General features: G+C 44.2%; 2 protein-coding genes across 8 annotated transcripts in view; one reads left to right on the top strand and one right to left on the bottom strand.

Annotated features, from left to right (window-relative positions):
• The window catches only part of BAZ1A (bromodomain adjacent to zinc finger domain 1A), a 112,174-nt gene that overhangs the window by 9,200 nt on the left and 76,528 nt on the right, over nt 1-26,446 (bottom strand). For 4 of the 6 annotated variants that reach the window (XM_085887373.1, XM_085887375.1, XM_085887374.1 and 1 more), the window contains 8 exons: nt 23,889-24,105; nt 23,612-23,742; nt 22,047-22,210; nt 16,772-16,923; nt 14,468-14,566; nt 11,780-12,027; nt 5,168-5,373; nt 3,867-4,081 (listed from right to left, as the gene is read on the bottom strand). In XM_085887373.1, the coding sequence (XP_085743499.1) occupies nt 3,867-4,081; nt 5,168-5,373; nt 11,780-12,027; nt 14,468-14,566; nt 16,772-16,923; nt 22,047-22,210; nt 23,612-23,742; nt 23,889-24,105 (1,432 nt within the window). The remainder of the gene's footprint in view (nt 1-3,866; nt 4,082-5,167; nt 5,374-11,779; nt 12,028-14,467; nt 14,567-16,771; nt 16,924-22,046; nt 22,211-23,611; nt 23,743-23,888; nt 24,106-26,446) is intronic. The other 2 variants (XM_085887371.1, XM_085887372.1) reach the window with 2 other exon arrangements.
• Nucleotides 1-26,446, top strand: part of LOC147022635 (uncharacterized) — an 80,457-nt gene that overhangs the window by 16,257 nt on the left and 37,754 nt on the right. Inside the window, exon 2 of one of the 2 annotated variants that reach the window (XM_085887377.1) lies at nt 24,416-26,321. The exons of the other annotated variant lie outside the window; for it this stretch is intronic. Coding sequence (XP_085743503.1) covers nt 24,422-26,083 — 1,662 coding nt within the window. The 5' untranslated portion in view covers nt 24,416-24,421 and the 3' untranslated portion in view covers nt 26,084-26,321. Of the gene's footprint in view, nt 1-24,415; nt 26,322-26,446 lie in introns of those variants that run through there. 2 annotated transcript variants of the gene reach the window in all.

The raw sequence follows: 26,446 nt of genomic DNA, 5'->3' as shown, positions 1-26,446 counted from the left end.
CTACTGGGGAATTCACACCCTCGACAAACCTCGAGCGGGACGAGCCATTACAGTGCCTGAACCGTGTGTAACCCGAGCGGAGGTTACCGAGGCCTGTCGGTCCAAATTAATAATTTACTGCCTCGCTATTTCTCAACACACACCGTGCTAAGCCAATGAAAGAAATGACAGGGAACGAGCTGGGACATTCAACAATAGGGAAATTCATTACAATAAATTATCGGGGCGGGAAGCACGTAAGGGCAGAGTTATCCGAATATCAGGCAGGCAATATACAGTGACCAAAAGCACTTAACAAGTCTACTTCAGAGACGGGACCCACACACAGACACACACCCAAAATAAACGGGCCCCGTCGGGTCTTTATTGAAGGCTTCCAGCTTGAGGAAAGGTGTGCTGGAGGCCAGAGCCTGTGCTTGGACCTGTCCGCCTCGTGCGGTCTTCGACGATCTGGCTCAGTGGCGGGACTCAAACCCGCAGCTTTCACGTGGCGTCAAGGATGAAGGCACCTGGAGTGGAGTGGCAGACGCCAGCACAATCCGGATGGCAAAAACAAGTGAGGAGGCGGCGAGGCAGGCGAAGCAAGTGATTCTCCTCAGGCTCCGACACACAACCAGACTCCGACGCCAACACGAACCCACCTTCAAAGGGAGCCTAGTCTTTTTATCCGCTCCCCGAGCGGAGCCTCGGTGTCGGCCGCTCTGTGCGCGCTTGGTTGGACAGGGATCAGGTGTGTTGACACGCTGTTCACTCCTGAATGGACAGGGATCAGGTGTGTTGACATGCTGTGAGAACTCCAACTGAACAACAAGGGGAGCCTGGTAAAGCGCGAGTTCAGTGGAGTTGTGAATGGGAATAGCAGGGTGGTTGGTTTGTCGGATCGAAGGATTTAAAGACCTGACTATAAAACAACTTTGCATCGCATGTACACTTAATTACCCATTAAACAAGGGACGGGACCCTAATTAGAAACACATACCGATATAACTGATCTATAAGGACTCTGGCTGTTGTGTGCGATGGGTTCCAGATTCGTAATAATATATCTTGGGATATGGCTCTGATTTCATGTCTGGCATTGAGGATCTCCATCCATTGTTGGGAGAGCAGAAGCAGCATATCCAGGGTAGAGTGACCTGGTCCGAAACCAAATTGATGATTGGAAATGAAGCCATTGGAGAAGAGGAAGGATTTAATCTCTGAAGTGATGATGGATTCCATAACCTTGCTGATGATTGTGAGAAGGCTGATTGGTCTGTTGTTGCAGGGATCTGTTTTTGCACCTTTTTATGTAGGGCGATAATGTTTGCTGATTTCCAAGACTTGGCAGAACTCAAGCAATTTTCACATGAAGAATGAACAAATATTTCACCATCTCACTGTAAAAAGCTGGTGGAGATAGACCCAATAATACTCGAAGCAGTCACCGCTGTAAAAGATGCTTCCACCCAGTGCTGACCTCAGGGGCTGAATACTTTTACAACCAGTGAATTTTGATTTGTACATGTTATTTGGAGGTATTCCTGACATGTTACCTCCTTCAACTATAACAGTGTTTAGTTTGATCTCTTTAGTTATGAATAAAAAGTTCATTTGGAAAAACTGTTTACACACAAGGGAAATCCTTCAATACAGCGCGTGTGGTGAGGCAAATGAGTACACGAATGTTAAAATATGCAATTTATGCTTTTTCAGTTGAAAAACAATTAAAAAGCATACTTAATATATGCAATGCAAAAATCTTGTTATTATTGTGATAAGCACCTTTATATATATATATATATATATATATATATATATATATATATATATATATATATATATATATATATATATATATATATATATATATATATATATATATATATATATATATATATATATATATATATATATATATATATATATATATATATATATATATATATAACAGAAGGAATGTAATCGTTAGATACAGCATGGCAGGAGGCCGCAAAAGAATGATAGCATAAGAAGAACTTAGCTTTCAGCATTCGGCGATCGGTGCGAAATGCGATGGTGGGCGGAAATGATGTCTTTCGTTCGTTCGTACATGAGAGGGGAGCGTTTCTTGGTTTTTTTTCCCGTCAAGCAATAAATGAAATGTTTTTCACATATATAACACATTAGTTTCACAAATTTCCATTGAAATACTCGGGTATTTCCATCAATTCTCGTTATTTCCATCTAGGTTACGCACTGCATCTACCAGACGGCTGTCATGAGGCACGTGGGGAGGGGGGGCAGGGCACACCGGAGATGTGGTAGACGTGGTAGACACCGGGGACATTTCAAACTCGGTGCAATTGTATACAGTGCACGCGTTGTAATAATTCATCTAAATGTGGCATTAATGGTAGGGGCTGAATACTTTTGCAGGTCACAGTACATACTGACTCCACACCATCTTGTTTACCCAAAATCTATTTGTTCCCTTTGAACGCATGGAGTGTCAACGACAAGCCGTTATCCTTTTTAGGGCTGCCTTACTGACACACACTCCACGCTGCTCCCTCAAAGCTACACACATTCACCATTTGCACATCTCCCTACCCGACACATTACTCTCTGTACCCTCGTCTTCGTTTTTTTCCCCTCCCCTCTTTCGTTGGGACCAATGTAAGCCTGCCGGCTTGCATCCGGTGCGTGAGAAGCAGCAAACATGCCTCAAACTTCATTCTATTCTCTCTGTATCTCTTCCATACCTCGTTGACACAGAATGACTGAGGTGTCTGTGTTGTAGAATTGTGACGAAGTGACTCAGACTGGACTTCCGTGTTGGGCGTAAGAGTTTTTCTTCTGTGACACTGCTTGTAAAAACGTGCTCCTTGTTGAACTCTTATAAAGCGTTTCCCAAACTGCCCGATTGTCATATTATATTGATTTGACATTGTGTGTGAATAGTGACAGGGAGTTCAGCCCTGTTTCGTTATGGTCAGCTATTAGTCAACGTTCCATTTGCGGCGTCGGTCGGCCGTCCGATTGATAGCAGTGGAGTGTTGAGAGCACGGCACTCCATCTGGGGGGGTTGGGGGGTTAATTCGCCGGGAAGGTAAAGCAGAGTAGATGCTGGACCCTGCCAGACGGCATCTGTGGTTGCTTAGCAACCCGCCTTGCCACAGAGTTATCTGCAGTTAGTCATCCAGTTAGAAAAAAAAACAAACCCTTGTGATCCCAACTGACCCCGAATCTGCAACAATATAATGAAATCAACACCTGGCCCTTCCAGGTAGAGAAGGCTGCATGAAGCAACCAAAAAAGGTGACATGGGAAGCCTTTCACCGTTTCAAATGCTGAATTCCTCCACAGATGCAAGCATTTACACACAGCACATGCATGAGAACCCTAATACTGGACACCCCCTGCCCCCCCCCCAATTAGCCGTCGTACTGGTTTCATTGTTTATTGGCGGATCCTCAGAGACGGTGTAGAAAGAACCGCGTACCACTGAGGCTGCCAAACATGAACCCCGTGCAATTCCGATAGCGGTGAACATATAAATACTGAAAGCCCAATCACATCTTTCACACAAAATTGGATACAACATCCTCGATACAACATGGACGGGACAGCGAATTGGAATGCTGTTAAAAGGTGAAAGAACATGTTCAACAGAAGAGAATGCACAGTGGCTGAAGAAATCATATGCGACGACGTCACGTTAGAGCGGACCCATTTCCCACCACGTGAAACGGCACTGCAAAGCAGATGTTATCTTTGCACCTCATGCATGAGTGATTGTGAAATCAAGTCTCATAAACTACAGTTAGCTCAAACACCTTTGTTCAGCAAGAAGTGGAAAAAAAAAAACATGGAGAGATCACAAAGAAATAGTCACATCATCACACCTTTTTTTCGAGGCCGTTTTTCCGGAGAATCATCACTTAATATGGAGTTGGACTCTTTAGACCTCTCCTTTGCCTCCTCGATCGCTTTTGACCGCAAAGCTTTCTCGCCAGAGCTGGGAGGCCGGCCACGCCGTACTTTTCCTTCCATTGGTGAACTGGCTGGAACTTGCTCAGCTGGAGAGTGACACTGCCTTTTGATTTGCCGCAAATGTGCTCTAATGGATTAAAGGAGAAACAGAGGAGTTTGCAAGGTTATATTACGTAAAAGGACGTAACGCAACATTTTCTATCACATCAGTGTACAACTTTGGCCATTCTATAAACTAGTTTGACAAACTTTACATGCAAGGATTGCTTTTAAAGGTAAATTTCTGTAGTTTTTCAAAATGTTGGCAGAATAGTTCAGAGGTATGTACACTCGCCACTGAGCTATCTTGTCCGAGTTTGAATTCCAACACAGCTATAAACTATCATCCTGGTGTTTCCAACGCAGGGCGAGGCAGCAACGTGTGTGTCGTCCCTCGGATGGACGTTATTTACTGGGCCTCTCGTCTGCTAACATGAGGGGGACGTCACAGATCCCAGTGCCATTCACGAAGAGAAGAGGCAAGCTATAGCCGGCACTCTGAACAAATTACAAATTCCTGCTCGATACTACAGGGGGCACTGCATCGCATTCACCAACAAAGAGCGACGGACACAAAAGGAGCACACAAAACTATACATCGTAATGCTCCTTTTGAAGCGAGAGAGAAAAAGGCAAAAGCACGCAGAAGGAACACACAAACAAGTCGAAGGGCACTCGGACGAACGCAAGCCTCTGCCAAGCTGATTCGTTTACGTTTTGTATCACCCTGACAGAACGGATCTGGATTCGGACCTGAACTAACATTTAATTGCCTTGTTCGTGTCACATAACCAACTGTTAGAAAGAGTCACTTTGTCTGAGCACGTCCGACACCGTGGTATTTTACGAACATTTCTCCGTTATCGACAAAGACGGACAAATTATTTCCGTCCGAATTAGTCATAAAACGATCGACATGCTTTCTCAAAAGTACAAAGCCAGTTCAGGATCATACTTAAGATGAACGTATTTGAAGAGTCCGAAATGTACGTCCGACACTACCAGTCATCAATTGGTACATTGTACAGGTATTTGTTATCAGTACTGTTAAAACCTTTCTTCTTGTGACCTCCAAAATTTCTGATGATACTACGACACTATGCAAAGGACATTTTAATGAGCTTTCACCAAAGTGTGCAACAAAAATTAAGAGTTGTAAAATAATGAGTCTCACTTCTCCACATCCAAGACACGGGCTGGTGTGACTTGTACATTTTCTTTTTTTATTCTTTCTTCCCCCTCCATGGTGCCCACAACCCTTTTCTTCTCATTGTTTTCATCACCCTCGTTCTTTGGAGGCAAATGGCGACGCTTCTTCGGCGGTCGACCGCGACGTTTTGGTCGGCACTCCGGGCAAAACCAATCACCCTCAGGCACAGCCTGTGGAAAAAGGAAAGCAGCAACATTCACCTTTCCCAAGGTGCATGCGTTTTGGGATGAATGTGGCAAAAATAAATTTAAGAGAAATCTGTTTTACACAGAGTACGACAAAAACGCGCAAACACTTTCCATCAATTATATATATATATATATATATATATATATATATATATATATATATATATATATATATATATATATATATATATATATATATATATATATATATATATATATATATATATATATACATACATACATACCCGAGCACAAAGTTACAAAAGATTGGGAGGTGTTTATGTACAACAAGATGACGTTTGTACAGGTTTTATTGTTAACTAGCAGAGTAACCACCCCCTGGGTGGATCGAGTTTGCGCATCACTTGCTGAAAACAATGAGTATAGTCTGTGTTTTACAAGAAGACAATCGAAGTTTGAATGGTGTGAGCTGAAAAGGTTAAAGATGGTCCAAAGGTCGAAACGGTCTTTCAGGATTGGGGGTCTTAGATTGTCAGGCCAGGCCAGATCAGATCTGTGACTTGCTGCAGGTACCATGTAAACCTGTAATAACCTATTTCATGGTCGGGTTGTCGGCGACTAAACCATCTCCCCCACTAGGTTTCTTGGTGAGGAGGGTGTATGATATGGGCACGGATTTACAACAACAGGATTAAAAAAACAAAACCTGTCAAAGGGCGGAGGAGCTCCTTGTGAGGCAACGGCCATCCATATCGAGTGCCCAACTGTGTCTGCAGATATCATCCTGCAGTTGGGTTACCCTTTTCTAAGAGTTTTACAACAGCTGGAGTGCAAATTCTGCCAAAAAACACCATTCCGCAAAAAACACACACAAAAAAAAAAAAACCAGCAAAGAAAACTGAAAACTCACTCTGTGGGAGTAACTCATGTGCAGCTGCCCTTTGCAGGGTAGCTCACCGGATGAAGGGATTTTGGCAAAGCCTTCGGGAGCCCCGTCCTTTGATGATAGGAGGAAAACCACGGGGTAACCTTCCCGGGTCAGATTGTGGTAGTGTGTGTCAGGGTGGTGCTGAGGTGTTGTCCGACAGACGGTGATCTCTCGAGGTAACCCTTCGGGTGAGTGTCTGGAATGTTATATCCCGAAGAGATGATCACCTGTCTCTGCTATCAACTGAGCTTGAACAATGGTGTTACAGCACTCTCTTGGGTTGGGAGGCTGGATAGTGGTGAGATCAAGGTGGGTGGTTACACCAAGTACTGGTCTGGTCGCTCTGATAGTTACGATGTCCAAGGAGTCCCATGATAATTGAATAAGTTGACTTCCATGATAATTGAGGTAATATGAGTCCCGACAATGTACACAAAAAAACACCGGTCTAAGAACGTCTTGAGACTGAGGACTCGTCACTCCTTGGGTGTCATTCCCCTGGTCTCAGTATATGCTCCGACTTAGGCGAGTGATCTCACCGTGAAGGACGCGTTCGATGCCATGCTCGAGTCAATGGTTGATCGGTGCCCCAGGCGAGATACTCTTCCAGTCTTCGGGGATTCTCAATATATCAACTGGAACTGATAGGGATGGTTATGAGACGCGTGTTGGTTCCCATGGGTCTGGAACTGTGAACCAGAATAGCACTAAGTTCCTTAACTTTGGAAGAAGTCATGGACTTAGGGTGGATGGTTCATTGTGTCTGCGCCCACAGGCTCATCGCTGGACTTGGTGTTCCAATGCTAGTGGTGTGGCAAAGGAGATTGACCACGTGCTCATTGATTGTTGCTGGATGATGATTCAGAACTGCAGAGTCCACAGAGTGCCCAGTTCCTCAATACCGACCACGGGCTTATTGTAGCATCTCTGAAGTTGCAGCTTAAATCCAGGAGAATGGTACCGTCTCAGCCTAGGCTTGTTGTTGACAAGCTCAGGGATAAGAGGGGAGCTGAGGAGTTGGCAAACAGGCTGAGTGGAGATTTGGGGGGGGGGGGTTTGGGTGTTGTGGGAAATCCTGAAGAGTTGTGGAGTGCCTTCAAGACCACCGTTCTTGCTGTGACAGGCGGATGTCTTGGAACCCACCATCAGGCGAAGGTGAACTTTATCTCCGAAGGGACACTGAATACCTTTGACCAGAGTTACAGGACCAGGCTTAAAGGTCCCATGACACTCAAAAGTTTCTGGTTATTTATATATTAACTTGACCTTCCGAGTGAAGAAATCACCCAGGTTTCTTTTTTAAAATCAACAATGGGATAATTAGACCAATATTTTGAACATTTTTAGTGCTTTTCACAACTTGCTATGCCCCGCCCCTCAAAAAAGTGGAGCTCAGCGAACCGCAGGTCCCGTGACCGTTGACGTCATCTCCAGAACGTGACTCGCTCAGAGTCAATTGATTAGACGTCACGCGCTGTATAAAGTACGTACAATTGCATTGTGCACATTTGTTTGCTGTCTCACTGATCGTCTTAATTCCTGTGATTGTTCGCAGAAGTTTTAAAGAGTTTTAGCCTTACTTTCGAAAATGCCTGCAAGCTGTATCGTAGCAGGATGCAGCAATACAACCAAAGACGGTGTAAACCTTCATGTATTCCCGAAAGATGAGAATCTTCGGAGAATATGGACATCTAAAGTGAAGCTGACACTCCTATCTGATATTTATTTTTCAAATGTATCATCATGCCCCCCCCCACCCTCCCCCAATAACTGTCATGCAAAAAAAAAATGTTTATGCAACCCCTCATTCCTCACACACAGAGACAAGAAATTCTGCTTCTGAGCCGTGTATGCACAACAATCACGAGGCAATTATTTATCCATTTACTACCTTGTCGTAGTCGTGTACAAATCCAATACATGTATGCACAATAAAGGGCAATACCATGTACACAAAATATAAAATGTGACTGTTGAACATTTCCATTAAAAAAGAAACTTACAGGGACATACAAGTAAAATACTAAAGATTAATATTGCATCATTTCAAGGCGCAAGGAGGTAATTTTAAAATCAAACAATGTGAAAAACCTGCACCCACATTTTGGAGCTCATTGAATTGTTCGTTGAAACCAGCCTGCTGGGATGGGTACGATTCCACATACATGCAAGCCAGGTATGGCTGCACTCGACATACATGGGTTTATTCTAAAGTGAAGGTACTGCTTCCATTGGCTTGCTATTCATTAACATTTAGCCAAAATGCTGTAATTAATAAATGAACAGGGAAAAATATGTTGGCACAACGATGAAAGACAAATTTATCTGTTCCATTACACGGCCTCATACGCATTGACTTACACATTGTGTGCATGCTAATACAAGTTACTTGTCAACTCTAGAGTCTAGACTAGTCCGATAAATCCGTCGTCCGTCCGACTCGGCCGATAAATCTGACGTGCTGTAGCTTTCTTTTATTATTCTCTTTTCTTCATTGTTTTCTACTGGCGCTACATGACGACAGTAGGAACAAAATAAATAAAAATGCAACAGAACGTCAGATTTATCGGACTACTCAAGACAATTGTGTCGCAAGGTGTGTTCTGCACACAAGTTTTCATCGTATCCATACAGCGAGATTGCTTCATTTTATGCGCGGAGAGATACGGCCGATGACATGGGCTGGCCTTGCTTGCGATTCATTCGCCCGCTGCGCTGCGCTGGTCAGGTCACCTCACTAAAATATTTCTGATATCGAGCAGTATATGCAAGTAGAATTTATATTATTGAATTACGAATAGGATTTAGTCAAACCAGTTGTTATTGCCAAGTCTTCCTTCGATGTCCTCCCGATCATCATGAACTCCGGGAATTTCATCGCCAGTTTCCTCTGCTTGTCCTGCTTCGGGCTCGAACTGGTAAGGCTGTCTTCCATTTCCAGCTGCCTGAACTTCACCTCCCGTGACTACGTTATCCGACAATTCTCCATGTGATTCAGACCAAAATCCTTCATTTCTCTCACACTCACTGTCGTTACCAGACAAATCAAAGTCCATGTCATCCATTATTCAAAACCAAATGTTTGATTTTTTTTCCAAGCAGAAATGAACGAAGCGTTTGAGTCGACCAATCGAATGTGGAAACGCACAGGAAGCCAATACAATCACGTAGACCACCAACATGAGTAATTTGCGTGCAGCCTTTGTTGTTCTGGAGAGGACATCATGTGGGTTACGCGTCGTTCAGTAGATTTCGGCAGAATTTTTAGGGGCGGTCCCGAAGAGGTTTGTTTTTTTAATTTTACATTTTACAGAACGAGTATTGTGAAAAAAAGTTTGTCAGATCAGCAATCACGATGAAAAATTCCTATAGGACATATATATATATATATATATATATATATATATATATATATATATATATATATATATATATATATATATATATGCAATTTCAGTACTTTTGAGTGACATGGGACCTTTAATGGCAGAGCTGAGCAGTTCAGCGAGCTGAGGCGTAAAACTGTACGAGCACTGAGGGCGGACAATGAGGCGCATCCATGTGTGAGGAATCTGTGAAGGGGTAGAGCATCACCTGTGGACGAGTGATTCTCATCCTGCTTACAGGGGAATTCGTGCATTGCGTTCCTCCAAGCCCGTCCCTCGGTGTGCTGTGTGTGGAATTTAAATTCCAGATAAGGTAAAAACAAAACAAAAAAAAAAAACGTCCAACTGATGGTGTGTAAGGTAACGCATACCCTTTTAAAGGACATACAAGAGGAGTTGGAATCAAAAACCAATGCATGATTTCAGGCAGTCTTAAGCTTCCTGGTGGTCTGTTTGATCCAGAACATATTAGTGGGAATTTAACAGGGGGTGAGGGGAGGGAGGAAAATAGTCCCAATTATTGTAAACATGTGCATTTGTAAAAATAAAAAGAAAGGATTATCATCTATGTGCTGGAATTGTTGGTCGATTATGAAGCATGTCCAGACCGTGTTTTTATTTATTTATTTGTTTTTTAACCCCAGTTTATCCCATCCATGTTTGATGGGGGTGAGAGGTTTGCACTATTTACTTGCAAATGAAGAGCTTTTGACATATGCACCTTTAAGTGCTTCAGTGATGAAGCCACGTTACACTGGTGGAAACATAAAAGGAAACAAGAACATAGATTTCGCTCGTGGTGGCAAAGTAGTACAAAGGTTGTGTTGACGTTTGGGTAGGGCACAATTTTGATAAACCTGGAACCATCATCATCATCATTGGGTCCACAAGATGTCTGCTCACTGCAAACCTCGGCCAACGAATGACAGGAAACACAGTTATTCGACCACCTTGAAACGTGTTGGAACAGCTCCATTAGTTGTTAGCCAAAGCATGTTGGACTGCGATTACATTCTGAATGCAGCCTACGAGTTTCATTATACACCGAGGGGGTGGCTGTGCCCCCGATGCAGTACCCCCAGCAGTCCAGGCAAGAAATTGTAATTCATTCAAGTTGCCGGTGATTGCTTGCCTCCTCTTCACGAAGGCGGGTCAGATGGGACACCCAGTTTAAGGTCCATTCGAGGGACATCACACACATTGAACCCTTCTTTCTTCCTATGAGAACTTGAAAGCACTTCCATTTGCGATATATCCGACACCATGATAACACAATTTTTATGTCAGCACGGTGTCGGATTATGTTTATTATATCTACCTGCGACAAGACACCATGAAACCACATTTACCTGCTACATCTTCTTCGCTTAATAACCTTGCGCCCCAAGATTGACATGCACTTCTCTCCATTCCTTAAGATCTGTTTCATCTTTGAGATCACCCACGATGAAGCTTTCACAATGCGAGATTAACACTTCTTTTTAATCTCGTTAGCTGCCGGAGATCAAATACCGACAGACCCCGCCATTCACGGGGGGATATGTACCTAGAAATGCAGCAAATGTCGAATCGGCAAATGTCGGAGAATTGCTTCAATGGTGGGGGGGGGGGGAACACGAGGTTGGTTCCTGGCAGTTCGTGTTTCATGAGGGAAAAATCAAAAATCCCGTGAAAAACTGTGAATACGTGAAGCACAGGGCCGCAAATGTAGGAGTAGGTAACATTTTATGAACCGCGAATACGTGGGGTCCGCGAATGTCGGGGTCCGCCAGTACCAAAATTCGACATCTAATCGTGTTTCGTTATTACGGTTCCCAGAAGGAGGCATCAAGTGTTTAGTCTTGGTGTCCGTGGTGTCTCCCTTTTTGAAGATTTTTTTTTCTCCATTATTAAATTTTTACAATTTTCATGTGTGCCTTACAAGTGTGCACCAAACAAACGCCAACGAATAACCTTGTTCATCGTTGTATGCGTTCGGTGTGCAGCCTTCACTTTTTGCAATTTCCTCATCATCTCAAATTTTTCCTCATCTCAAAGGACACCGAGTTACATCGCATAAACATCTTGAATTATCACATCAGTTTTTCTTGAAAGTACCGGAAATCTAACTGACCTTCAGTTTGGGTCGCAGACAGTATAGGTGATGACCACGGTCGCAAGAGTCACACAACAGCATGTTACTGGGGTCATACTTGCGCCCACACAGGTGGCAGCGCGCGTGCAGTGCAGACTTTTCCCACAGGATACTTCGGTCCAGTGTGCTCAAATGCACGAACACTTGGGACAAACTCGTGCACGCTACGAGGGACTCCTCCCAGCGGTTGAGCAAAGAGCGTGGTTGGACAGCTCCCTTTGCTCCTTCTTTAAAGAAAGAGGAAACAAACGTATTGAGATGGTAGTTAAAAACGGAAAAGCCAAAGCAACAATGTAGGTTTCAATCAACACATCATGAACAAGGTATTTCTGATAAGACTCAATATTCCTGCAATATTTGCACACCTCAGGATTCAAACTTACGACAGGTAGTTAACTCCAAGCAGCAAATGTGGCCAGTTTACCCGTACACAATGGACTAGTTTTTTTTCAAAATATAGTAAGATCCTTAAAACCGTACAACTTAAATGGAGACAAACAGCTGGTGTTACATCACGAAACAATGGATGAATTTCTCTGAGATGCAATGCCCTCTGTAGGCATTGCAGCAGAACAGCAGTTTCTTGTTCGATGGATATGGGAACCTAAACCAGTCTGAAAGCTCATCGCTGGTGAAAACACCAACGAGAACTGCATTCAGGAGAGCGCATACCTCTGCCAGGCTGAGTACTTTACATTTTGTATCTCACTGATAGGCTGGATCTGCATCCGAACCAGAACGAAAATCTAACCGGCTTGTTCTCATCACCTAACCAACTCATCCATTAAGTTTTGTCATAATCGGTTCACAACTTTTTGAGATATCATGCCACACGTGATTTTTGGCCCTTTCTTTCAATGGTGAAGAATCACATAAAAAATTATAAAATAAAATAAACAACAAAACAAAAAAACAACAACAAAAAAACGTATTCCTATCCGGATCTTCAACAAAATCGAATCAATATTCCTCATCACACACCCACACCCTCTAACCCCGTCCACCAAGTTTTGTCCGAATCCGTCCATAATTTTAAGATATCGTGATACACACACACACACACACACACACACACACACACACACACACACACACACACGCACACACACACACACACACACACACACACACACACACACACACACACACACACGCACACACACACACACACACACACACACACACACACACACACCGGTTTTGGCCCGTCTCTCAATGGTGAAGAATCACTTAAAATTTTTCTTTTATTGGATCAGGATTTGGATCTTCACCAAAATCTAATCAATTAGTCCTTGTCACCCCCCCCCCCCCCGCCCACTCCAACCTATCCACCAAGTTTCATCCGAATCCGTCCATAATGTTGAGATATCGTGCTATATGTCACTTTTTCACCAGATCAATGGTGAAGAATCACTGAAACAAAATTCTTGTATCTGGATCTTCACTACATTCTAATCAAGTCGTCCTTTTCAAACACCAAACCTGTCTACCAAGTTTGATCAGGTCCTGCTCATAGAGAGACAAGCAGACGAGGGGGTGAAAAAAACATAACCTCCGTCCACCTTTGGTGGTGAAGGTAAAGAAGCGACATTTTGCACTTTTGTTTCTGGGTTCATCGTTCCAATCACACTAGAAGCTGAACTTCGTCCCCTTGAATTATGGCAGTAAAACAACAGTATATACAACTCCAGTTCAACAAAGAAGGATCTTTCTGCTAATTGTTGCACTGGAGATATGACAACTCAGGTTAAAAATGGCTGAACTGACGTTTCAGGAATATAACTTCAGCAATGTTATATTCAAAGGTCACATCACTGTTCAGATCATATCAATTCCAATCATTTACATCAATTTTGGACATAGTCTTCTCCGCATGTCACTGAACTTTTCTCAGCCACAACAAAACACAGGCTCTGGCACAGGAGTTGAAAACCTTCAGATGATCCGGTCTGCAAGGCTCTGGTACGAGAAGGCAATCCAGGAGATGCTCCGTTGTTCGAGGAGCCTCTCCACAGTCACAATCAATCAGGCCATTTCAATTTTATCCCCAAATCTGCATCGTCCAACCCCGGTCCTGAAGTGATTGAGAGACAGCCAGGTTGCCCGTGCCTCACCGCCTTATCACAGAAATGACTCGAGATTCGAAAAATGCTGAAATCCATGGAAATGTAGAAATTTCTCGTTCCTGTCAATAGGATTAGAAGAGTAAGATACAACGAGGAACCCATGGATATCGACTCAAACCAACAGTACAGACGGTGACGAATATCATTCAAATAAAATCGGTGGAGAGGAATGCAAGCATAATTTTAGGAGCAGGTATGCACAATCAAGAACAACAGATGTAACAAGATGTCACCTCGATTGTGATGTTGCCAAACTAATGTTTTTGGACTTTCATAAATAAGGCGTTTTAAGCTGAAGGTCGATCGAGTTGGCCTGTTTGGCATTTTCTTCTGAGCATACAAGCTCATGACGTTGGGATCCCGGGTTTAAACTCGGTATGCCGTGTCGATTGGCTGTTGCTTACCAATGTCCTCTTCCCGAATCCGACCACGAGCTTGAGATCAACGTATTTAAAACAACAACCGACAAACAACAACAACGAATGAGCAACTGAATAAATCCATATCTGTGATACAGAAGTATCTCAGGACGAAGCCTTACCATTCCTCTCACAAGAGGCGTCTTCTTGCTCTTGTTTCATGCTTTTATGGTCCTTTTCTTTCTTGGTCTTTTTCCCTCCTCTGCCTTTTTTTGCATTACCTGTAACAGGAAAATAATCCATGAGATCAAAACATGAGCCACAGGACGACATCCTGATGGCAGGACATGGGTGAGTATAAAAAATAAAAATAACACAAGAACACATGACAAAGGGGATCCACGGGCATAAACCATGGAATTCACAATTCACAAAGGGCACTGCTGGATGATCAATCACGCAGAAAGAAGGCAAAACAATGGACAGATTAGCTTTCTCAATGAAAAAAAAACCTGTGTGGGTGAAGAGATGATAAAATGTCAAAAAATAAAAAAAAACAACAGTAGAGAAGCTAAATTTACACAAGTGTATCAATTTACATGTATTTACCTCCCCTCCAACCCCCTTGTCCAACAGCCATCCCATTTTGAAGTAGCAATCGGTGCTCAATTTTTATAAACCAAATTTAGTACATATTCAAAGTTGCAACGCCGACAAAGAGTGAACCACAAGGTATACGACATGGCGAAAAGTATGCGGACACCTCTTCTCATGAGTGGATTCGGCTATTCCAGCCACACCCATTGCTGACAGGTTTATAAAATCAAGCACACAGCCATGCAATCTCCATAGACAAACATTGGCAGTAGAATGGGCCAAACTAAAGAGCTCAGTGACTTTCAATGTGGAACCGTCATGGGATGCCACCTTTCCAACAAGTCAGTTCGTCAAATTTCTGCCCTGCTGGAACTGCCCCGGTCAACTGTAAGTGCTGGTCACTGTGAAGTGGAAACGTCGAGGAGAAACATCAGCTCAGCCACGAAGTGGTAGGCCACACAAGCTCACAGAACGGGAACGCCGAGTGCTGAAGCACGGAGCACGGAAAAAATCGTCTGTTGAAACACTTACTACTGAGTTCCAAACTGACTCTGGAAGCAACGTTAGCACAAGCACTGTTCGTCGAGAGATTCATGGAATGGGGTTCCATGACCGAGCAGCTGCACACAAGCCAAAGATCGCCTTCGCGATGCCAAGCGTCGGCTGGAGTGGTGTAAAGCTCACCGCCATTGGACTCTGGAGCAGTGGAAACGAGTTCTCTGGAGTGATGAATCACGCCTCACCATCTGGCAGTCTGACGGATGAATCTGGGTTTGGTGGATGCCAGGAGAACACTACCTGTCCGAATGCATCGTGCCAACTGTAAAGTTTGGTGGAGGAGGAATAATGGTCTGGAGCTGTTTTTAATTGGTCGGGCTCGGCCCCTGAGTTCCAGTGAAGGGAAATCTTAACGTTACAGCATACAATGACATTCTAGATGATTCTGTGCTTCCAACTTTGCAGCAACAGTTTGGGGAAGGCCCTTTCCTGTTTCAGCATGACAATGCCCCCGTGCACAAAGCAAGGTCCATACAGAAATGGTTTGTCGAGATCGGTGTGGAAGAACTTGACTGGCCTGCACAGAGCCCTGACCTCAACTCCATCGAACACCTTTGCGATGGATTGGAATGCCGACTGCGAGCCAGACATAATTGCCCAACATCAGTGCTCAACCTCACTTATGTTCTTGTGGCTGAATGGAAGCAAATCCCCACAACAATGTTCCAACTTGAGTGGAAAGGCTTCCCAGAAGAATGGAGGTTGTTATCGCAGCAAAGGGCAGGGGGACCAACTCCATATTAATGCCCATAATTTTGGAATGAGATGTTGGACGAATGGGTGTCCACATACTTTTGGCCATGTAGTGTACGAATGGTGCTGACACTTAGCTGAGACCTTGCAGGGAGGGGAGATTACCCCTTCCCCTGAAGTCACGAGTGAGGCAGCTGGATTTTTAATTTGCAATCAGACGTTATGGCAACAATGAAGTCTTTGATCACTGATATTACTCTCAAGTTTCAAAAAGGTTGAATTTCAACTGCTCCCTGCTACAAGCAGCAGATGAAACTGCTGCCTTCAAGGGACAGATTTAAACCTGCAAACTCAGGGATGCTGATCTCGTGGGATTCACGACAACTGCGAGGAAGTTCTAAGTTCTGGAAACATGAATAAAAACTGATTTCAAAGATGCGCGTTTTGCACGTACAGTCAGTCAAACTTGATAAAACTCAAATGAATGGAGTGAAAATGAGCAAAGATGCACGCAAACACACTCGCATACAATGTCATTGGAGAGGGTGGCAGAGGTGGCAAAAGTTACTGGCAAGGTACAAACTGAGGAAAAGAAGACTCATGCTGGAGGGGGGGGAGGGTGGAGGCGGCAGACATACCGAAGGGAGGGGTGAGAAAGCGATGAGCCACGGCCTGTTCCATTTGCAGCAAAGACAGCGCTAGACCATGCACCCTTGTGTTTGCAGGTTGAGTACTGTTGCCTTCGGATGGGCCAGTGCCACCACATTGTTCCACCTTCAGATCTTGGAGCCTGCGAATGGTATGGAATGATTAAAAGTAAATAAAAACAAACAAAGGAGACTTGGTTTCACCTGAGACGTATTGATGCTCATGGCGAGTACAGTCAAAGAATAATCTCTGAAGCAATGGGCCAATGAGTTTGCAAAACCAAATTTGTGCACATTCTGATTGTAAATGTTAAAAAAATTAAAAAAAATTAAAACATTCCAAACTTCATTCCTATTGCATCACAGCAGAAGTGGTTCCATTTCTGGGTCTTCCAGCTAAAGAGTAATAATAACAAAAACAACAACTACTCGAGAACTTGTAGAACACCATACCCGCACAGTATTAAAGTATTGTTACGAATTTGGAATTCGATTGCACACAACATACAGGTTCCTTTAGTCAGCTATGTCGATAAGTGCTTGTTCCCGAGATAGCTCACGTTCCATTGTTTAAATGTTCAGAAATCGATTAGATGCGCTGCGGATCGATTTAATAGTTAGGGAACGAACAATGGAGACATCCCTCCCCCTCTTCTGCGAAGAGGAAGAAGAACCCTGCCGTCCCGTGATTCATGATGTCAACAACTCCCTCCCACCCGTGATTGAGCGGGGGATGGAGCATGAGGGCATGAGTCATGAGTCACGCCGGGAGCGGGGGAGGGGGCGGAGAAGAATAAGGACGAGATCCTTTCTTTGTTCTTGAGTAGTAAGCTTTTTGCTTCGGCAGAGAGTAGTCGTTCAGCAGACTTTCGGGTCCTGTTTGGCTTGGGTTAGGGTTGAGGCCTTCGGAAGCTTTTTGCTTCGGCTGGCTCGGGAGGAGGCTTTTTGGAGGCTTTTTGCTTTGGTGGTTCAGTGGGCCTTCGGCTTCTGCTTGGCTCGGTAGACTTGTTGGAGAGCTGCTTTGTTTTGGAAGAAAGTCGAGCCGGTTGCTCAGCTCGAGCTGCGAATGGTAGCTTCTTCTTCTTCTTGGTTCGTGGAGCTCTTTGCTCTCCGTTTGGTTCCCGGCTTGGTGCGACTCATCGACCTCTTCTTGGAGGTGGTTCCTTGGGGGAAGCGGCACATCAACGGGAAGGATCGACGCATCGACGGGAAGGATCGGAGCCTCGTCTCACCAGCACGTGTTGAGAAGCGCAGGAGGATTCGCGGGAGCTCGGGAGGGATCGCGGCTCACGGCGATTGGATCCAGCTCGCTCTCGCTGGAGCCCGGGTCCGAACAACTTGAAGACCACACGAGGTGGAGAGGTTCGAGATAGGCTCTGGGTTTCAGCTCACCTGTCCTCTGAGCTGGAGCTCGTTATTAAAGGCCTCAGCCACAATTTCTTGGGTGGGTGTGTGTGTGTGTGTGTGTGTGTACGTGTGTCCGTGGGCCCGTCTAATAAGTAGGAAATTGTTAAGTGCTTCGTGTGCTGTAAATGTTTGCATCGCATTTCGTAAAGTCGGTATAGTTCTGCTCTGAAGTGCTTCCCTAGTTCCCCATTATTATTAATAAATATCCCAATTGTTAAATGTTTTCAGCTCGTCGCGTCGATTCTTTCATTGACTGAGCATTTCGTGTGTTGGTAGTTAGAAAGCCGTTGGTTTGCCGTAAAAGGGGGACATTTGGACCGACGGTTCTCGGTGATTAAGCCGCTCGGAATCGCGCACGGGACAGGCTCGCCTCGGCGGTTTGTTCCGCACGAGTTCCGTCGATGGTGGAATACCCTGGTAGTTGGATCACGTGGGTATTTAGGTACATTGAAGATTGGCAATCGACCCTACCCCACGTGGTCTGCCCATTGGCGTATTTCGGTTCTTGCACAAGGACCCGTCGCTCGGACTTATCCAGGCGGCGATCTATATTCCGGGCGATCGGTCGGGCCGACTCTACTTGCGGCTCCATTCAGAGCAGTCGATTCGTGGCTGACCCCCGGCCCGTAACAGTATGCAATTCAATTGAAATAAAAAAAAATGATTTTAAAGGTCGTATATAAATAGTAATAAAAAAATTCCGAAGTGCAGCGCTGTTGATGCATCATCTTTTACACCACCTTAGCTCATATGTCCAAGTACAGCACTGCTAAACCGAAGGGTTTCGAAAGTAGCAACAAGGCGATTTGTGTTCTACTGTGTTCAAGTACATAATTCAATTGAAATGAAATAAAGACTTTAAAGGTTGTAGAATTTTTTTTGGAAGTTTACCACTATACGTGCCAGTCTTATACACCACTTTAACATGTCAAGTTAGTTATCAGTGCTTGTTATTTGTGTCCTTTATGACGTCCTTAAAAACAGTGAGTTTCCTGTTTGGATTTTAAATTTTGTTCAACTATCATACAGGCAGAGAGTTAAAAAAATAATAATAATAATAATAATAATAATTCTCACTCTCCTCTGCACATGCACGATCGGGACGAATTCAGAGTCACGGTGGAGTTGAACTCCAGGTTTCTTTTCTGATTTGTGTTCAAAATGTAACGCTCAATTGAAATAAAGTTGTTCCTCGATCATAAAGTGACATTTGCAGACAGAAGGAGAGAGACAGACAGACAGAAGGGAACCAATTGCTTAACCCCACTTTTTACTGTGTGTGTGCGGGGTAATACGATGACGACTACGGACACCACGTGCCACCAGTGCAAGGTTTTCAACGGTCGTTTCACCAGGCAGTGCAGCAAGTAGTCAGCAGTGTTGTCGACATGTTTGCTTATCGTATGAACCACGCTACTGTTGCAAGCTACTTTTACAACAGCTGTACAGCCTTGCATCACAAGCACAAAAGGTGGACCGTTTTGATAAGCCTCGGTCTCTCGTCCCTGGCACCGAATTTGTTCTTCATAACCGGCTTGGTAAATATCGTGGTCGTTCACGTAAAGACAAGAATTACCTACGACCAAACGTTCAATGAGGTTGTGCATTTTCAAAATGGGAGAAAGATGGTTGTTAAAAATTACCCCGGTTGGGGGTGACGGTCATCTCTGAAGCTCTGTAGATGTGGATCTCTGATCGACTTAGCATGGCTTCGATGTCGTCTTGTCTTTTGGTTCAATGTACAGACGAAAGCCCGGGAGTGAAAAGGATAGAAAACCTCAGAAATCAAACTACATTTCTGAGTTATCCGGAGATAGATTTTGAAAATGGTCGATTTCGAACATTTATGATCAATGTGTCTTCAAAAGGATAGAAACCGGACCTGAGAAATCAAACCGCATTTCTGAGTCATAAATGGTAGATGATATTTTGACAATGGATGATTTCACAAGTTTACAGCATCGGTGACCTTGACATTGACCTTCAATCGTGTCAAAAGTCATACCGTCGTGCATCACTCATCGACCCCTACCTACATTCTAAGTTCATCAAGATCGGGCGAATTTTTTTTTGACCGTATCACATCAACGATTTTTCCAACTTTGAAGACACGTGACTCGATAACCAAGACGAATTTCAAAAAACCGGCCTGACCAAATTTAGATATTGTTCCATATTATCAGAATCCGAAGGAATTTCGAAGATCGGATCATAAACGGCGAAGGAAATAGATTTTGAAAATGGACGATTTCGCATCTTTGGAGTGACCTTGACGTTGAGCTTGACCTTGAATCAGGTCAAAGGTCATACCGTTGTGCATCCCTCGACATCTACCCACATACCAAATATCAAGAAAATCGGAAGAAAAAAATGGGGACGTACGTACATCAAGACTGGTTTTATTAGTTCATCTCATTCGAGATGACCTAAAAAAGGGGTATGGGTAGCACTACAATCAAAAGGAAATAAAAACTGCTGCAATATGGCCGAAGGTAGTAACGAAGACCGGAAACTCGTGTAGCACATCATTTTTGTATCCTTTTCACAAAGTTTGATGTAAAAGTAGCTTCGAAAGTAGTATGCTACGTATTCAAAGGAGCTTGAAGAGTAGCTCGGTACTTCGGCGAAGTGACTTCCCCGACACTGGTTATGCGTTGGACTGTGTGCCATGGCTGTGCTGGTAACACTCTCCAAAACGAGTACTAGGTGGCAGAGCTGCTTTACCAGGGCAGATGTTGAGACGTGCACATGTTCAGGAGTAGTCCGTAGATACAACGCCCCACATTGTCTTTGATCAGCGATCGACCGACAGGATCTGCTGCGTGTCCACCTATGTGCGCACAGTTCGTCTTCACTCTATTTGATGTTCCCACAGATGTGACAATTCAACGAGGCGAGTGTATTCTCCAAAGTTCACATGTGCACGACAAGCTCGTCTTTGGATGATATTAGAAACCAACCAGACACGATACTTTGAGCCACATTTGCAAAACAAAGGCAACCTTAAAACCAATAAACCACCATCTGCTTCCACCCTCGAGCACATCACTTTTCCTCTTAGCATGGTCGGTTTATTGGTGGAAAGGTCACATGTTCAAGCAGAGATGGCTCACAAACACATCTGACAAATGATCATTCGGTGAAATGGACTCATGGGTGGATTGTTCATTAAATTATCCACACAGTCTGGATGAATCACACTCATGCATTTCTTCATAGTCGGATCCCAAATATTCACGGGGCATATGTTCTTGCAAAATGCCACGAATGTCTGGGCATTATTTCAGTGGTAAAACGGGGGATAAGTTCCCGGCTGTTCGTGATTCATAAGGGATGTTACACAAGTGGCGCTGATGGGGGATGGTTATTTGTGCCCATGAATACTCAAAGCAGAGGCCGCGAACGTAGAAGCAGGTCACATTTTGTCAACCGCCAATATGCGGGGTCCGTGAATGTTGGCGCTCCACGGTACTTAACGTTGCACACCAGTTTGAATTTCGCTTTTCAAATGCATCGACATGCAGAGCTTGCATTGTTTTTATTCATTTTAATCAGAGCATGTGAAGTTAGGGCTTAAATAGATCCCCATCTAATTGGACCGCCCACCCCTCTTCCTCCCCCAACGATATGTATTTACGTAGATGGACACCTGAACTCTCAGCCCCCCCCCCCCCCCTTCACTCCATGGACATAATACAAAGTCTCTCACCTCCACATTTCATTGTAATTCATGTAAAAGTACGTGCATGGCCTTTCATGTTCGCCAAGTCAACTACAGCTTAGCACATGAAAAGCATAATCAAGCATCATGGACACTGCATGACCATCATGACTTGCTTCAAAAAGCCCTTCGCGCTACCTGTCAGTAGAGGGCGATTGTCCTTCACCGTGGACTTTGGTGTTTTCTCCCGAAAGGCTCCACATCAGTTTGTGTTGACGGGACCCACCCCAGTGGAGCTCTTTGCACTGTGGGTCGTACCCACCAGTCATCAATGCCTTCCGCCAAATCTGTCGATCGTTCACCTGGCACGCAAGAGCAACCGGAACAAAACAATTCGTAAACACTAAAGCCAATGCGCAACACAAATCAACTTCATCTAGTCTTCATATTTGATAAAGCATAGCATCTACATCCAGCATTTTGGCATCGAAATGAGAAAGGGCAATGACAATAGGAAGTACACAAAAAGAGCACGAAGTGCATCGATTACTACAGTCCGAGTTTTATCTTTACCGAGCCTTCCACCAAGAGAAGTCCATGTAGGGTGCTTCAAAGGAGCATAAATAGGCGAGTGCGACAGGGGTCTAAACAAGGCATCGATTCGGTGTAACAACACAAACTAGAACGAAGTCAATGGCACGCCATCGCAAATCCCCACATTCCCCACCGAAAGCAAGGTTGAAAGATGGCAAAAGGCTCTACCAGGAATGACCCAATATCAAATGTGGAGTATAAATAAAATAAAATAAAATAAAATAAAATAAATCTTCCATTTTGACCCGTTACCCCAAGTCCCCACCCCGAGGTATGAACCTGGGGTCAAATATTTCAAAAAAACAAAAAAAATCGTTACATATTTCATGCATCTCCCAATGTTGAATGCATAAACAAAGTTTCATTGAAACGTGTTTAAAAAAAGTGTCCGAAATTGCATTTTTGGGGATTTCACCTTTTGACCCCGTCCCAAGGGCGTGGGCAAAATTATCCTGCTCTTGCACCTTTGTGCCATGGTGATCATAACTACCGAGTTTGGTGAATTTCTGCCCAACCGTTTTGGAGGACAGGACAGACAACGGGCCAGCCAGGCGGACGGAGCAGATTACAATATCACCTAGTTAATTTATTTATATATTTATTCAAAAAGCATCGGGATAATAAGTTAACGGCAGGGAAATCGGACGACTTCCCATTTTCTTCAGCTGTGACGACATGCTTTGTCGGTGTCCAAATTGATGGATGAACAAGCAATTTTGAGATGTTCATACAACACTAAACTGTGGCATTTCAAATGGTTACCGATCAAGTTGACATATCAGTGGCAGCAGAGATTCCAAGAGCAGCATGGCCTGAGTTAGTTATGGTTATGGCTTTGTGAACACTTATGAAATTCAGTCGTGAAAGTACATCTTCACAACAAAACTTTATGCTTTCTGTGACTTTAAAGCACAGTGATGATACACATGTGAGTTTGGGCCCATTTTGTTTTGTTCCTGCTCATTGTAGTTACAGATCGGGCCGAAAGGTTCAGACGTACCTCCAAAGCAAATTTCCTTTTGTACAAGGCATTATGAAGAAGCAGCATAATTTAATTTGAGGAAACATTTTTGGCAAATTACTTTTATCACACTCCAGAGCACATGAGCAGAGTGTGGGGAGTTAAGGTGGTCAGAGCCAATTGGCAGCACTAATGTTCATCAACTGACCTTGATTCGTCCAACTGAGCCCTTCCAGATTCTTTCTTCCAGAGAGAGCAAATATTCTCGCAAAGTCTGCTCGAGAACCCCCTCCGCCAAGTTCTCCCCTGTTGCTTTTGTTCTGCCTTTCGGTGACTGCTCTGTAAGCACAAAACCCCGAAACTTACGAGATTAACGTGTCAATGGACCAACGGGTGAGCGGGTATTGTCCACCCACAATAGATTCAACAACAAGCGACTGTACGTCCTCGGATAAAACAAATCGACAACATGGTATCGCCCGTACCATTACCAATCAGATTTTGCAACTGGTCAGGCTTTAGTTTGGAGCGAACTCGATCCAGATCTTGCAGCAGTGCCTCACGCAAAGCCCCCTCACGGTGTCCGCGTGGATTCAGCGTTGCGAGGAGCTCGTCCAGCTGCTCGGGGGAGTGGAACACGCTCCAGGTACTGCCAGTATCCACACCGCTCTGAGATGGACTCGTGTCCCTACCTTGCTTCACCTGCAGGATGGCAGCAACATATCACCAATGTTAAGCAGATCGTCAGTTCTTTCCGACTGAACACTCAAATATTACACTGAACAACAAATTTCAAAATTTTTTTTTACTGGAGATGTGTAAAGTGATTAAGACTAATTTGGGTACGCTGATTTCAAAAATCATAACCGTTTTGCTGTATCACGTCAGGATTTTCAGGAACAGAAATATTCCCATTGCCTAGAAGTCAGGATTTCAATGAAATTTACATATGTCTTTAACATGTCTATTTCGTACAATTGTTGTTAACTTGTGTTATATTTCTTTCTTTCAGATAAAGATGAGTAGGCGTTCCTGTACCAATCATCCTGACAACTTCTGTTATGTCTGTGGTCGGTATACCAAAAAAGATCAACAGCGAAGTATATCTACAGCAGTGAAAATGAAGGCCGCCTACTTTCACTACTTCGGGTGTAAGGTGGGGGACCAAGAACAGAGCTGGGCACCACACATCTGCTGCACAAGCTGTCACACAACCTTGACTCAGTGGTTGGTGGGCAAGCGCGCGAGCATGCCATTTGCGGTGCCCATGATATGGCGTGAGCCGCAGAATCATCATGATGATTGTTATTTCTGCTGCACAAGCATCGCCGGCTTCAACAAGAAGAATAAAGGTCACATCAAGTACGCTGACTGCGTCTCTGCTCGTAAACCTGTGCCTCATGATGACGAGAACCCCGTTCCAACACCTCCAGCTGATCAGAACATAGCTGTAAGCAGTGGTGAAGAGGATGGTGATGATGAACCTTTTGAATCCGACACTCAAGAATCACACCTTCTGAACCAGGGAGACTTAAATGATCTTGTAAGAGATCTCTCGCTGTCAAAGGCGAAGGCAGAGCTGCTTGGATCAAGGCTGCAGCAGTGGAATCTACTTGAACCTAACACCAAAATATCCTTGTTCAGAGCACGTCACAGAGACATGGCTGAGTTCTTTGAGATGGAAGACACGATGACATTCTGCAGTGACATCAACGGTCTGTTGAAAGAACTTGGGTGTGATCACGATCCTGCAGACTGGCGCCTCTTCATCGACTCAGGGAAGAACAGCTTGAAGGCTGTTTTGCTCCACAATGGCAACGAGAAACCATCAGTCCCACTGGCTCACGCGTTCGGCATGACAGAGACCTATGAGACTATGCGGCAGCTGCTTGATTCCATCAAGTACAATGACTTCAACTGGCACATCTGCGGAGACTTGAAAGTGGTGGCGCTGTTGTTAGGGCTGCAGTCAGGCTACACGAAATACATGTGCTTCCTTTGTCTCTGGGATAGCAGAGACGACAAGAATCACTGGACGAAGAAAGATTGGGAAGAGCGAAAAGAGCATGTACCTGGTCGACACAACGTGAAGCATGTCGCCCTTGTCGACCCAGCCAAGGTTTTCCTTCCACCACTCCACATAAAGCTCGGCTTGATGAAAAGTTTTGTATGGGCAATGGATCTGAATGGGCGTGGGTTTTTATACCTCAAGGAAAAGTTTGGCAACACCTTGTCGGAGGCCAAGATCAAGGCTGGTGTCTTTGTTGGACCGCAAATCCGACAGATTATGAAGGACGAAACTTTTCCGACAACTCTAAACCCCAAAGAGCTGGCAGCGTGGAGGAGCTTCAAAGCTGTGACGGACAACTTCTTGGGGAACGAGCACGCGGCCAACTATGAAGAAATAGTGCAGCAGCTGCTGGAGTCCTTCAGGAAACTTGGCTCCAGGATGTCCCTGAAAATCCATTTCCTTCACCAGCACCTGAACTTCTTCCCTGACAACTTGGGAGCAGTCTCGGACGAGCACGGCGAGCGATTCCACCAAGAGATTTCACTCATGGAGACGCGTTACCAAGGGCGGCACAACCCGAACATGATGGGCGATTTCTGCTGGTTCCTGCATCGTGAAACTGACACAGAGCAGCACAAACGCAAAGCCAAATGCCTAAAGCATTTTTAATTACATTCTAGTGGAGTTTTTCTGTAATTTCTATAATTTTGAAGCATTCATGATGAAATAAATGAATAAATGAATTTTTGTAAATTTCATTGAAATCCTGACTTCTAGGCAATGGGAATATTTCTGTTACTGAAAATCCTGACGTGATACAGCAAAACGGTTATGATTTTTGAAATCAGCGTACCCAGATTAGTCTAAATCACTTTACACATCTCCAGTAAAAAATTTTTGTTGTTCAGTGTTATCAAAGAAACAGTCTGCGTTTGTGTCCATTACCATCAAATATTTACCTTTTAGCCAGAGCATAGATGCATTGCAGAACTGGAGAAAACAAAAACCTCTCTGATTAACAACCAAACTGTC

Source organism: Eptatretus burgeri, chromosome 7, assembly GCF_056783735.1.
Source record: "Eptatretus burgeri isolate ZD-2024b chromosome 7, Ebu_testis_v1, whole genome shotgun sequence".
Lineage (NCBI taxonomy): Eukaryota > Metazoa > Chordata > Myxini > Myxiniformes > Myxinidae > Eptatretus > Eptatretus burgeri.
This window is presented reverse-complemented; position numbering and strand designations above follow the sequence as displayed.